The sequence below is a fragment of the Procambarus clarkii genome, chromosome 66, assembly GCF_040958095.1.
Source record: "Procambarus clarkii isolate CNS0578487 chromosome 66, FALCON_Pclarkii_2.0, whole genome shotgun sequence".
NCBI classification, from domain to species: Eukaryota; Metazoa; Arthropoda; class Malacostraca; order Decapoda; family Cambaridae; genus Procambarus; species Procambarus clarkii.
The window spans coordinates 22659485-22675835 of NC_091215.1; the positions used below are offsets into that span (position 1 = coordinate 22659485).

General features: G+C 42.5%; 2 protein-coding genes across 2 annotated transcripts in view; both read right to left on the reverse strand.

The window, feature by feature from the left end:
- The window catches only part of LOC138355113 (uncharacterized), a 124855-nt gene extending 121855 nt beyond the window's left edge, over window positions 1–3000 (reverse strand). Inside the window, exons 1-2 of the mRNA XM_069309801.1 lie at window positions 2947–3000; window positions 1557–2193 (exon numbers count right to left, since the gene is read on the reverse strand). Of these exons, the coding sequence (XP_069165902.1) occupies window positions 1557–1601 (45 nt within the window). The 5' untranslated portion in view covers window positions 1602–2193; window positions 2947–3000. The remainder of the gene's footprint in view (window positions 1–1556; window positions 2194–2946) is intronic.
- A 1596-nt stretch (window positions 3001–4596) lies between these two features.
- LOC138355260 (serine-aspartate repeat-containing protein F-like) lies at window positions 4597–15939 on the reverse strand. The gene is made up of 4 exons (XM_069310124.1): window positions 15775–15939; window positions 7197–7669; window positions 5639–6076; window positions 4597–4972 (listed from the first exon to the last, which is right to left on the reverse strand). Exons 1-4 carry the CDS (start codon window positions 15937–15939, stop codon window positions 4597–4599), a joined length of 1452 nt encoding a protein of 483 aa, XP_069166225.1.
- Window positions 15940–16351: the final 412 nt, after the last annotated feature.

Sequence of the window (16351 nt, forward strand, 5' to 3'; positions counted from 1 at the left end):
AAAGTTACTATCTAAACAGGAGGATGGGTTGTAATAATAAAAGTATTTTTTTCAATTATAATAATAATATTACACATATTACAAGTTGTCATAAAAATATAAAAATTTAATAGGCTACTTTACTAGCCGTCAGAGGATTCAATGTCCTGACCGAGCACAATTGGCACGAGCGAAAAATGCTAGTCTAATTGTTGCACCTATTTATACCAAGCTAAAATTAATGCATGCACTTTCAATTCCAATAAATCTTTAAAATTTCATAAGTTATGTTACAAATCAGGTTCAATAGCAGAAAACTTAGGCTACGTAAAAGCTAAACTGGAAAAGATACTAAGAAATTATATAAAGGGTGCACAATGTGATGTGATGGCCGTTGACTTAGGACTTAATATGTAACTTATACGTGACATAATCATTTGAGCGTCAGAATACGTGTGCGCTTAGTGACGCCCGATGATGGTGCTAGGTCGACACTGTTTGGATGCTGTATTGAAATTCCTACCGAGCTGAAATATACAGCTTCAAGTGTGAATAAAATAATATTTTTTATGCATTACACGCCTCTCCAACAGGGCATAGGAACATTATAATATATATATATATATATATATATATATATATATATATATATATATATATATATATATATATATATATATATATATAATGTACAAATGTGAGATGTATGTATAAATCCTATACAAAAGACCACAATTTACCCAATTTACAACTTTTTATATTTTACACTAATTTATACCCATCATTTATACAAAAGTCCATAATGTATCCAAATCCACTAGCTTATCAACTTAAAAAAGTAATTTACAATTACGTAAATAAAGCTATATATGAAAGTTACCGACACTGTGATACTGATTATTAATAAACAAAAATTACACACTCTTGTAGCTCTATATTAAGAATTTCAATATGAAGCTCAAATAATATCAAATTCATTGCCTGACTAGAATTACAGAAGTTCAATGAGTTAGATTTATGTTCGTGAGCATGTGTCTGGAAGTTACACATAGGGTACATATGTGTTTTTTATTATTTCGTGTATGCGTCACTAATCCTAATCAAACAGGCAATACTGTGAGCATGTCCTCTGTGGTTTCAAAGTGTCCTACAGAGCCTACTGTTAAGCATAAGTTCTATGCGTTCGTGCGCGCGCTCATTTTAGCCTATGATGACAGAAAACAGACGGCCTACGGTACTACTGTAGGTAGTAACTAAGTGACTGTAACCCACCCACCGCTGCCCACTGGATAGGGGGCGGTGTGTAGGGGAAACATATAAATTGTGACACTAGTTCTCCACATATGTTAGTTGCTTAATTTAGAAACTGTACTTTTGGTCGATCTCTAATCCATTGATGATGTGACGACGTATATTGAATTTTAAAAGTAGCTCATCAAGATTGTAACTTGCTTAGCTAAATGAATTGTGAGGTTCAGTCCCTGAGCCCATTACGTGCCTCTGTAACCCTTTCCACCACCACCCACGGGATGGGTATGGGGTGCATAATAAAGAAATGTAATTGAATTGTAGCTTACCTTCCTTGTATCCGGCGAGAATGTTCTTCCTCTTGCACTTGACATTTCCACAACCGTTCATCCACGTAGATCTTCTGTTGGAAATTGCCAACCGCAGCTCTTTCCGTCACTTGCTTTCCAATGCATCACTATCACTTATATAACTTTGTGCTCACTATATCTTTGCCTGGTTCTTAAGTATTGCGGGATACATTTCCAACGTTTGTTGTATGTATATACCGAACTCAGTCACAATTGTCTACATTTTCTATAAACGTTTAGCCAAACTCACTATCACTTAAATTAAAACATTATCTACATAATCTTTCAGTGCAGCAGTTTGAAACCATTGTATTCTGAACGTACAATATATATTCTAGTCCCCGCATATACTTCACACTACGCTTCAGGTAAACTACAGTATTACCAAAGTGACCATCAAACTCCCAAAATATCACCGAGAGCTATGTTCATTTTAATTGTCACTATTATTAGTGTACACACGCAAAACACACGCACCAGAGTAGGAATTAACACGCACTGCCTCCACCATAGGCTATACTCAAATATTTTACTTCACAACATATTTCTATTATATCACTTTTACGGTTTCGCATGTCACTATTTAAATTATACTATGCTTGCTCGCTGTATATCCCTGTAAAATTCCACAATAAACTATTTAATTAAACTATTTAAACTATATAATTCACAATAAACTATTTAATTTTTTAAGGAAATTTACTATTTCCATGTCACTATCACGTGCTTGTCGCATTATACCACATTACACCGCTCCATCACTATCACCACCATCCACATCAATGTCACACGTCTGCTCACTATCCACATCACTGCTACAGATCTGCTCACAATCCATATCACTGTTATAGGTCTGCTCACCATCCACATCACTGCTACAGGTCCGCTCACCATCCACATCACTGTCACAAATCTGCTACACGTCTGCTCACCATTCACATCACTGCTCACCATCCACATCACTGCTACAGGTCTGCTCACCATCCACATGCCTAGTATACGTGTGCTCACAATCCACATCACTGCTACAGGTCTGCTCATCATCCACATCTCTGCTACAGGTTTGCTCACCATATACATCACTGCTACAGGTCTGTTTACCATCCACATCACTAGTATACGTGTGCTCACCATCCACATCAGTTACAGGTCTGCTCACCATCCACATCACTGCTACAGGTCCACTCACCATCCACATCACTGCTAAAAGTCTGCTCACCATCCACATCACTGCTACAGGTCCACTCACCATCCACATCACTGCTACAGGTCCACTCACCATCCACATCACTGCTACAAGGCTGCTCACCATCCACATCACTGCTACAGGTCCACTCACCATCCACATCACTGCTATAGGTCCACTCACCATCCACATCACCACCGGAGCAGAGCTCATCACGACGCGTGCGCGGCCACCGACGGCTGGCGGGAAAGTGGAGGTGACAGCGTCCAGCCGCCTGACGTCATCTTGTCTTGTCAAACAAGCTAGTTTCCTTTAGTAACAATGCTGCGAGCAGTTTCCATCATTTATTTTTTTCTAAATTAATTTACCAGCATTTACCAATTTACCAGAGACAGCATTAACCAACTTTTAGTATTGTCTAAGTTACGGGGAACGACGACATGGAAAAAAGGCGCCAAAACATGTGTCAACCACTGTCAACCCACACTACACAGCTCCATCCTCATCCCCACCATCCACATCACCGCACTTTACCGCTCCATCCTCATCACCACACTACACCGCTCCATCCTTATCACCACCATCCACATCACCGCACTACACCGCTCCCTCCTTATCACCACCATCCATATCACCACACTACACCGCTCCATCTTTATCACCACCATCCACATCACTACACTATAACGCTCCATCCTTATCACCACCATCCACATCACCACACTACACCGCTCCATCTTTGTCACCACCATCCACATCACCACACTATACAGCTCCATCCTTGTCACCACCATCCCCATCACCACCATCCACATCACCACACAACACCGCTCCACCCTTGTCACCACCATTCCCATCACCACACTACACCACTCCATCCTTGTCACCACCATCCACATCACCACTCCATCCTTGTCACCACCATCCACATCACCACTCCATCCTTGTCACCACCATCCACATCACCACTCCATCCTTGTCACCACCATCCACATCACCTGGGGCACGACGGCTAAGTGGACAGAGCTCGGGATTCGTAGTCCTAAGGATCCGGGTTCGATCCCCGGCGGAGGCGGAAACAAATTTGAGGAGTTTCTTTCACCCTGATGCGCCTGTTCATCTAACAGTAAATAGGTACCGTGGAGTTAGACAGCTGCTACGGGCTGCTTCCTGGGAATGTGTAACAAAAAGGAGGCCTGGTCAAGGACCTGGCAGCATCCACATCACTGCTACACATCTGCTCACCATCCATATCACTGCTAAACATCTGCTCACCATCCACATCACTGCTATACATCTGCTCACCATTCACATCACTGCTACAGGTCTGCTCATCATCCACATCACTGCTACATGTCTACTCACAATCCACATCGCTGCTACAGGTCTGGTCACCATCCACATCACTGTTACATGTCTACTCACAATCCACATCGCTGCTACAGGTCTGGTCACCATCCACATCACTGCTACAGGTCTGCTCATCATCCACATCACCGCTACAGGTCTGCTCACCATCCACATCACCGCTACAGGTCTGCTCACCATCCACATCTCTGCTACAGGTCTGCTCACCATCCACATCACTGCTACAGGTCTGCTCATCATCCACATCTCTGCTCACCATCCACATCACTGTTACAGGTCTGCTCACCATCCACATCACCGTTACAGGTCTGCTCATCATCCACATCACTGCTACAATTCTGCTCACCATCCACATCACTAGTATACGTGTGCTCACCATCCACATCACCGCTACAGCTCTGTTCACCATCCACATCACTGCTACAGATCTGCTCATCATCCACATCACTGCTACAGATCTGCTCATCATCCACATCTCTGCTCACCATCCACATCACTGCTACAGGTCTGCTCATCATCCACATCACTGTTACAGGTCTGCTCAACATCCACATCACTGCTACAGGTCCACTCACCATCCACATCACTGCTACAAGTCTGCTCACCATCCACATCACTGCTACAAGTCCACTCGCCATCCACATCACTGCTACAAGTCTGCTCACCATCCATATCTTTGCTATAGGTCCACTCACCATCCACATCACAGCTACAAGGCTGCTCACCATCCACATCACTGCTACAGGTCCACTCACCATCCACATCACTGCTACAGGTCCACTCACCATCCACATCACCACCGGAGCAGAGCTCATCACGACGCGTGCGCGGCCACCGACGGCTGGCGGGAAAGTGGAGGTGACAGCGTCCAGCCGCCTGACGTCATCTTGTCTTGTCAAACAAGCTAGTTTCCTTTAGTAACAATGCTGCGAGCAGTTTCCATCATTTATTTTTTCAAATCAATTGTTTTGTACAATGTATTATTTTGTATTATCTTGCACAGCGGCGTAACAGGATCTGAAGTTATGGGGAGCGACGACATAGAAAAAAGGCGCCAAAACCTGTGTCAACTACTGCCACACCACACTACACTGCTCCATCCCCATCACCACACTACACTGCTCCATCCCCATCACCACACTACACTGCTCCATCCCCATCACCACACTACACTGCTAAATCCCCATCACCGCACTACACTGCTCCATCCCCATCACCACACTACACTGCTCCATCCCCATCACCACACTACACTGCTCCATCCCCATCACCACACTACACTGCTCCATCCCCATCACCACACTACACTGCTCCATCCCCATCACCACACTACACTGCTCCATCCCCATCACCACACTGCTCCATCCCCATCACCACACTACACTGCTCCATCCCCATCACCACACTGCTCCATCCCCATCACCACACTACACTGCTCCATCCCCATCACCACACTGCTCCATCCCCATCACCTCACTACACTGCTGCATCCCCATCACCTCACTACCCTGCTCCAGCCTTATCACCAGCATTCACATCACTGCTACAGGTCTGCTCACTATCCACATCACTACTATACGTGTGCTTACCATCCACATCACCGCTACAAGTCTGCTCACCATCCACATCATTACTACAGGTCCACTCACCATCCACATCACTGCTACAAGTCTGCTCACCACTCACATCACTGCTACAGGTCTGCTCACCATCCACAACACTGCTACAGGTCCACTCACCATCCACATCACTGCTACAGGTCTGCTCACCATCCACATCACTGCTACAGGTCCGCTCACCATCCACATCACTGCTACAGGTCTGCTCACCATCCACATCACTGCTACAGGTCCACTCACCATCCACATCACTGCTACAGGTCCACTCACCATCCACATCACCACCGGAGCAGAGCTCATCACGACGCGTGCGCGGCCACCGACGGCTGGCGGGAAAGTGGAGGTGACAGCGTCCAGCCGCCTGACGTCATCTTGTCTTGTAAAACAAGCTAGTTTCCTTTAGTAACAATGCTGCGAGCAGTTTCCATCATTTATTTTTTCAAATCAATTGTTTTGTACAATGTATTATTTTGTATTATCTTGCACAGCGGCGTAACAGGATCTGAAGTTATGGGGAGCGACGACATAGAAAAAAGGCGCCAAAACCTGTGTCAACTACTGCCACACCACACTACACTGCTCCATTCCCATCACCACACTACACTGCTCCATCCCCATCACCACACTACACTGCTCCATCCCCATCCCCACACTACACTGCTCCATCCCCATCACCACACTACACTGCTCCATCCCCATCACCACACTACACTGCTCCATCCCCATCACCACACTACACTGCTCCATCCCCATCACCACACTACACTGCTCCATCCCCATCACCACACTACACTGCTCCATCCCCATCACCACACTACACTGCTCCATCCCCATCACCACACTACACTGCTCCATCCCCATCACCACACTACACTGCTCCATCCCCATCACCACACTACACTGCTCCATCCCCATCACCACACTTCACTGCTCCATCCCCATCACCACACTACACTGCTCCATCCCCATCACCACACTACACTGCTCCATCCCCATCACCACACTACACTGCTCCATCCCCATCACCACACTACACTGCTCCATCCCCATCACCACACTACACTGCTCCATCCCCATCACCACACTACACTGCTCCATCCCCATCACCACACTACACTGCTCCATCCCCATCACCACACTACACTGCTCCATCCCCATCACCACACTACACTGCTCCATCCCCATCACCACACTACACTGCTCCATCCCCATCACCACACTACACTGCTCCATCCCCATCACCACACTGCTCCATCCCCATCACCACACTACACTGCTCCATCCCCATCACCACACTGCTCCATCCCCATCACCACACTACACTGCTCCATCCCCATCACCACACTGCTCCATCCCCATCACCACACTACACTGCTCCATCCCCATCACCACACTGCTCCATCCCCATCACCTCACTACACTGCTGCATCCCCATCACCTCACTACCCTGCTCCAGCCTTATCACCAGCATTCACATCACTGCTACAGGTCTGCTCACTATCCACATCACTACTATACGTGTGCTTACCATCCACATCACCGCTACAAGTCTGCTCACCATCCACATCATTACTACAGGTCCACTCACCATCCACATCACTGCTACAAGTCTGCTCACCACTCACATCACTGCTACAGGTCTGCTCACCATCCACAACACTGCTACAGGTCCACTCACCATCCACATCACTGCTACAGGTCTGCTCACCATCCACATCACTGCTACAGGTCCGCTCACCATCCACATCACTGCTACAGGTCTGCTCACCATCCACATCATTACTACAGGTCCACTCACCATCCACATCACTGCTACAGGTCCACTCACCATCCACATCACCACCGGAGCAGAGCTCATCACGACGCGTGCGCGGCCACCGACGGCTGGCGGGAAAGTGGAGGTGACAGCGTCCAGCCGCCTGACGTCATCTTGTCTTGTCAAACAAGCTAGTTTCCTTTAGTAACAATGCTGCGAGCAGTTTCCATCATTTATTTTTTCAAATCAATTGTTTTGTACAATGTATTATTTTGTATTATCTTGCACAGCGGCGTAACAGGATCTGAAGTTATGGGGAGCGACGACATAGAAAAAAGGCGCCAAAACCTGTGTCAACTACTGCCAAATAATTTTCCATTAATTATACATTTAATAAATTAAAATAATTATAATTTGTTTCTATTTAAAATCAAATCACAAGGAAGATAGTTTTAAACTGAAGTACATTATTGTTGTGTTTTATTCTAAATCAAACCGCAATGAGAAAATTTTCAGTAAGCTCATCTATCTTTATTTATTATATTTAAGAGTTCTTCCAAGGTTATATGATAAAAGTATAAAAGTTGGTAATAAAAATAATGAAACTACTTCCATCGCACAATTGAATTCAAATTTTTGGAAAAGGCGCCACTTTTGAAAAAATTTACTCATAGACCGCTCCCCTGATCACGCACCTAGATAAGCCACTGATCTTGTATTATTATTATTTAACTAATGAGTACAATTATCATCATTATTATTATAACAAATCATGTGATAATAACCCTTATTAACAACAATAATGCGAAGGTAGACGTATTATAGCAGTGGGCTAGTGCCTATTATTTCAGCAAGCCTAATATTTCTCGTTTGTAATCAATTAATGCAATAATTATTTTGTTAATTCAAGCATATATAATCTTATATATCCTCATATTCGACAATATAACCGCCATCCACATCACCACACTACACTGCTCCATCCACATCAACACCATTTACATCACCACTACACCGCTCCATCCCTATCACCCTGTTGCTACTGTAATGTCGGAGTAGAACTCTAACCAAACTCTTGTTATAGTTACTTCTGATGTAAATATGAGAATATGAGGTGAACAAAACTAGCTCTTGATCTGTTCTCTCTGTCCACTCCTATAGACCAACATAAAATTACGTTGCTTTGTACGTCAGGTTATTAATTTAAATATATAAAATAATTTATATCTGTTCATTCAAGGTTGAAGACCAGAGACTTGAGGCTAGCCTCACCAAACTTTCCAAAGTTGACACATTGAAATTGAAATTGAAATAAGTTTATTGAGGTAAAATACACACAAAGGGATGAGGTAGCTCAAGCTATTCTCACCCCGTTCAGTACAACGTGTTAGTACATACATAGACACACATCACAAACAATAAACCTGTTACCAAACATTCTGAGAGATAAACATGTACATTTCCTCCTTCACAAGTAGTATGGTACACAAATACTTTTATGACCTAGTTATACGGATAATTCAACAAAATATTACAGTCTTGGTGCAAAATTCTTATATCTCTCATGAATATCATCAACCTGATCAACCTGGCTGTGACTCGTACGTCAGGCTGCGAGCAGCCGCGTCCAACAGCCTGGTTGATCAGTCCGGCAACCAGGAGGCCTGGTCGACGACCGGGCCGCGGGGACGCTAAGCCCCGGAAGCACCTCAAGGTAACCTCAAGGTAACCTTTCCTTTGTGACACATCCAGGCAATTTGCTCAGGAACAGTCCTTATCTTAGTGTTTCTATATACATTAATCAACGGACAATCAAGAACATAATGGGCAAGGGTGTGAGACCTTAACATACCACATAGTTTACACTTCGTATCATTATCATGAACACCTATCCCAATTTCCCAGTAATATTTGTACCCAAGCCTGAGCCGCATGTACACAGAGTCACTCCAAGCATTTCTCCTTTTACCATAAGTGAAATGGGTGTTTTGACTCACATACATGTAGTGTTGCATGGTCAGACTTCTCTCATACATTATCCCTCTCCTCTCCACTCCTGCCTGTGCCTGAATATTTCTGATTTTGCTTCTTATTTGTCTCATTGTGAATTCACATTCAATGTCAATTTGTGGTTTTGATGTGGCACGTTTGGCCAAGTCATCCGCCACCTCGTTGAGCACTATTCCAACACGAGATGGAATCCACATTAATTTCACACAATGACCTTTCAGCTGTATCTCAGTTATTCTTCTCTTACAATCCTCAACTATAGACATGAAGACTGGGTTTCGACTGTTTAAGGACTCCAGTGCTCCTCGGCTATCGACAAATACAAAAACATTTTTGTCGTCATGACGTACTTCCTCCAAACACGCCAGAATGGCCTGCAGTTCAGCTTGTGTGGATGATATATAATTACTAAGCCGGAGTTCAATTATCGTGTCCACAGTCCCAAACCCCGTATATTCCCTTATTAGGACACCACACCCTACCCTGCCATCCTCCGCCACCGACACCGATATTTAAAAATTAAATATGTTTAATGTCTCTTCCAGTGTTGATCCTTCTAAAATGCAGAGCATCAATGTCAAGATTGAAATAATATTGAGTAAATACACCAACCTGAAAGAGGAGGCAGTGTCGGAAAATCCGACAGCATTTAATATATCATACATACAGATAATAGCTGTATTACCAACAAGTTACCCATAGAAAACGTAACTTGTAGTGGAATTACCGTCTATAGAAAACGGGATATCATCACCACATACTATTATAATTCACCAGCTATTCTGCTGGGAATTGTTCTTAAATACATTAGTCTTTGGACTTTACCATCATAAAAACATCTTATATAAATTAACTTAATTATCAATATTAAAGTAGAGTAAATGTGACCCTTCTATCACGTTCTGAAATCTGGACAATGTAAGCCAGGCGTCAGAGTGGAGGAAGGAGGGCAGCCATTGTTGTTATATGAGACCAGAGGCTCACACGGGAGCAAATTCGGCTCCTGTTAATTTTACTTGGACGTAGTGTTATGGAAACCAGAAGTGTACCATTGTCAACACGCTGTCTACAAATTCAAGTTAAGTGTCTATCCGAAACCCGTTTATCATTCATTTATGGCCATTAATGTCAGGATATAGGGTGACCCGGTTAGAACGCGAAATCGCCTCAAACTAAAGGTAATTAAGCCAGGTCTTCATGTTCTATGTACTCTATAGTGTTTTCTCTGATATAGCTTGTCATATATAGGATTCTGGCTTCACAGCTAGCGCACTTTTGACAGGTCAAGACGAGGATGCAAGATTATGTGCACCAGTTACTGGGTGATAGAAGCTACCTCAAAGAGGATAATTTGGTGTCTACACTCTAGTTATACCTGGTGGACTAACCTGCTGTACTATAAGAGAAGGAACCTCATCAATGTATGTAGCTATTACTGTAATTTGATTGGCTGCATATGTGTAATATAAACCCCCCCCTAATGTGTAGAGGATCGATTTGTGAGATTAAGAGATTATTGCAGAAATACAGTCCACTTATCATTATACAAATTGCTATCGAAGTATATAAATTAACGTAAATATAAATTCATATAAATCAAATAAATATAAATCTCACAGGTCGGTTCCCACATTATTTGGTCATCTTCGAACCGGATGACGGATTATTTGATCCTTTGAACCCACATTTGGTCATCTTAGTACCGGATGAACCAGTTATCCAGTGGATTCATTAAATATACTAGTGCAGTGTTATTTAAACAAAGCCAGCCAGTCATAGACAGCGGCGATGCCTCGTGGGAGCTCAGGAGCCTCCCTCAGCCGAGTTCAGCCTTAGTCAGCGGTTTCATGCACACCCACAGATTTGGTGGCGTGTTATTCTGTGAAATGACAGCGCTAATATAGAAACCAGCCAAATTAGTGACTGTGTCTTCGCGAGATTGTTCACGGATTTCGTGGTGTTACATTTCGCGAGAGATTATCTACGAATTTTGTGGAGTTTATTTCGCGAGGTCACTAATAATATTTAATACTTCTAGATAATATTAGAAGTTTCATAGAGGCTAATTAAGAGGCTATTAACAATAATTGTGTATATTATTTCTCCAAATAGAGAATTATTTAATATATATTGCACTAGTGATCACAGTATATTTACTAATTGCCAACCCACAACAGGGTAGGATATTTACCATTGACTAGTTGAACTATTATTGCTCATCCTAGTCCCATTATTACTATAGTCAGTTGTACTATATTAAACAACCTAACACCATTAATGAATGGTCCAGACCCTATTTTGGGTGTAATTTTTATCAACTCGAGTTGAGTTGTATATATAATAAATTACTTATGATCATTACACCTTTGAGTGATTAATTAGTGTCTCTACCATCCTAGGGTGATATAGAAGAGCTAACCTAAAGGTACTTCCAGTGACACTGGTTTATCACTCAAATCATTAGTGTGTATGATTGTATATATATAATGTGTATTAATTTTAAGTGCTAACCTCTAGTAGAGGTAGGATTATTGCCTAGTGAGTTCAGAATTTAACCCTAGGCTACCATTAGTACTTGCTCACAATTTATGAGCCAGTGGTGCCCAATTAACAAGTCACCATGACTAATCCACAGAAAGCAAAGCGTGCTTTAATATCAAGCAAACGCCAACTAACAAGAGATCTCAACCAATATGAACAGTTGTTATATGAGCCTGTAATTAATTATCATCGGTTGAAAATACCACTGTTACAGATTCAAACCCAATTGCATATATTGAAAGCAAATAGGAAATCTTACCAAAATCAGGTCCACGACGACGACATAGTAGTTGAAGATGTGGAACCATTCCTGTCTGACCTTGCACAATATGAAGAAGAAACTCAAGCCAGGTTGGAACATTTACACAGGATAATTGAATCAGAACAAATAGCAAGTACACCAAATAAAGTAGATAATGTTATGGATGATCTGGATCTTTTTGAGAATAAATGTAAAGCCAGATTAGATCCTTTAATCAACAAGGATAAAGCTTCACCCAGTAAAGCTTCACCCACTACAGCTTCACCCAATATTATACCACCAGAAATTAAGCAGTTTTCAGACAATTTATCCACAGTCTCTGTGGTTTCTGAAAACCCAATACCTGAAGCTACTAAGTTAACATGCCTCCAAACTAGAGGTGAAGCTGAACCAGTAGTAGAAAATGTAAATGAAAATAGCGACAGCACTAATTTCCCAGTCCAGCCTCCTAGGAGTAATGCTGGCAATGAGAAAACTGTCATACATCTAGTACTACAATTGCTGGATTTACCTCAACCTGATCAGACTGCTGACTCATTACAATCCTTCAGCATGGAGTTTGAGTCACTACTAAGAATATTCAGTCTTAAGGTTGATATAACTACTAGTGAATGGATGACCAAAGTAGTCCTTCAACGAAAATTGTCCAGCGATATACTAGATGAATTATATGCACATCAACATAACACCATCCTGACAGTACAGGACATCACTGAAGGTTTACATTCCATCATAAACAAACGACGAGCAAATGAGGAAGTTAAAGCCTCTTGCAAGCCTTCAGAAATAGAAAATAAGAGTCAATTAAAGGGTAAAACAACTACCCTAAATAAACATCAGTCAATTACTCAAACATCAATTTGCAGAAAATCTGACAATGCAGCAGCATCCTCCAAGCCTACTGTTACTAGTTCACCCAAACCGGTAACTTCCAAACGTGCAGTAGGCTGGGGGACATGTATGTTCTGCAAAAAGAAACATTCAACATACTGTTGTGCTAATTATCCAACCAGAGACACTCGTATGGAGCGACTCCAGGAATTAGGGAGATGTGCAAGGTGTCTCAAGTCACACAACATAGACTATTGTGATACCCAATTCAACACCTGTAACAGGTGTAGAAGAGGTAGGCACCATGCAGCACTGTGCAAATATACGAAATTAACGTATTCAAGACCCAAGGTGGAAGATAGCATTCCCACCACAGTACAGTACTGCAAGGTGCAACAAACAAAGAGTGTCCAATCGGCAAAGTCTAAAGGTAATACGACTTTGCCTACTGCCCAAATTACCATCCTGAATAAGAGGGCCAAGGTCCATACCCGTGGGTTGTTTGACCAAGGATCCCAGAGAACATACATCACTAAAAAGTTGGCAGATGAATTACAATTAAGGCCTGTAGCCCAGATGTCATTCAACATCTCAGGGTTTGTAACAGATGCAGGACCTCAAGTCTACCAGGTGGTACAACCATCAGTACGCTTAGGCAGGTACGTCTGTCGAGTACAAGCCATTGTGGTGGACAAAATACCAGTAGACCTACAAGTTCAAGGTCTGAGAGCAACAGCCAAATTCCTGAGAAATAGAGGAATAAAATTGGCAGATAATATTAAGTCTGATCACCTCACTGACTTCGGTCTCCTTGTTGGGACAGACTATTGTCATCGATTCATCGGTAGCCCTACTAAATATCAGGGCATAACCATGTTAAACTCTGCAGGAGGTAAATTACTCTCAGGCCCAGTATCAAGCCTGAGGAGACCTATGCCTGCAGATAAACAATACCAATAGAATCTGAATTTGTCAGCTGATTATATTTCTCCAGTAGCATTATACTAAGGAGATTACAGCTGACTATAGTAACAGAGGTTGATGTTAGTATCATCATTTAAAGCTGAAGATGAGTTCATGAGGCCTCAGTGGCAAATCAGTGAACAGTAGCCTAAAACAGCTACAAGTCACTGCGACCAATGTCACTGAACCCACTGCAGTCTCAGAACCATACTTTACTTTAATGATGAGCTATTCAATCTTCTGAATCAATTAACTAAATTAAACCCTAATAAATCTGATGACTGATTTGATACATTTATTATTTAATCAAGATGTATTCCATGGGCCTCAGTGTTTATATATCAGTGACCAGTTACCTGAACAAACTTCAAGTTATATCTAATGTCACTGATCTCACTGCAGTCCCTGAATCATACTTGACTGTAGTACTTGATCACATCCAGTCTTCTGGGTTAAATAATATGTAATTAGGCTTGAATATTAGCCTTTCAAGAGTTGACAGGGAAATGAATTCGCATTAGACTTCTAACCCCTGCAACTCTAGTACGGGACATCCGTCCTGTACGAACAGACACACAAATGTGTGATTACTAACTATAATTTGAAGGAGGAGTATCGGTGTTCGTCTGTTCTAATTAGGACTTCGACCCGTGAGCAGCCCCCTGGGGAATTATGTCGGAAAATCCGACAGCATTTAATATATCATACATACAGATAATAGCTGTATTACCAACAAGTTACCCATAGAAAACGTAACTTGTAGTGGAATTACCGTCTATAGAAAACGGGATATCATCACCACATACTATTATAATTCACCAGCTATTCTGCTGGGAATTGTTCTTAAATACATTAGTCTTTGGACTTTACCATCATAAAAACATCTTATATAAATTAACTTAATTATCAATATTAAAGTAGAGTAAATGTGACCCTTCTATCACGTTCTGAAATCTGGACAATGTAAGCCAGGCGTCAGAGTGGAGGAAGGAGGGCAGCCATTGTTGTTATATGAGACCAGAGGCTCACACGGGAGCAAATTCGGCTCCTGTTAATTTTACTTGGACGTAGTGTTATGGAAACCAGAAGTGTACCATTGTCAACACGCTGTCTACAAATTCAAGTTAAGTGTCTATCCGAAACCCGTTTATCATTCATTTATGGCCATTAATGTCAGGATATAGGGTGACCCGGTTAGAACGCGAAATCGCCTCAAACTAAAGGTAATTAAGCCAGGTCTTCATGTTCTATGTACTCTATAGTGTTTTCTCTGATATAGCTTGTCATATATAGGATTCTGGCTTCACAGCTAGCGCACTTTTGACAGGTCAAGACGAGGATGCAAGATTATGTGCACCAGTTACTGGGTGATAGAAGCTACCTCAAAGAGGATAATTTGGTGTCTACACTCTAGTTATACCTGGTGGACTAACCTGCTGTACTATAAGAGAAGGAACCTCATCAATGTATGTAGCTATTACTGTAATTTGATTGGCTGCATATGTGTAATATAAACCCCCCCTAATGTGTAGAGGATCGATTTGTGAGATTAAGAGATTATTGCAGAAATACAGTCCACTTATCATTATACAAATTGCTATCGAAGTATATAAATTAACGTAAATATAAATTCATATAAATCAAATAAATATAAATCTCACAGGTCGGTTCCCACAGGCAGTGCGGGCTTTTAAAGCATATTTGAAACACTTGGCTGTAATGAAGGACAAGAAAGTGTTTGACATCTTTTCCGTTGACCTTGATGCCTTTGCCATGTAGGTACTGAGGGCATCGTTGACTTGCATGTTGATAGATTTGATGACCATATCATTACTTCTCCCCCCTATTCTTGTTTTTTCCCCTTACCTCGTAACGGGGTCCTGTAGCAGAGTGGTCTGTATCCTCGGCTCACAATCAAGAGACCTGGGTTCAATCCCTAGGGAGCCGGTCGGCCGAGCGGACAGCATGCTGGACTTGTGATCCTGTGGTCCTGGGTTCGATCCCAGGCGCCGGCGAGAAACAATGGGCAGAATTTCTTTCACCCTATGCCTCTGTTACCTAGCAGTAAAGTAGGTACCTGGGTGTTAGTCAGCTGTCACGGGCTGCTTCCTGGGGGTGGAGGCCTGGTCGAGGACCGGGCCACGGGGACACTAAAGCCCCGAAATTATCTCAAGATAACCTCAAGATAGGACAGAAATGCTCGTGAAATTGTCTGCTACCCTGGAGGAGTAGAGCGGA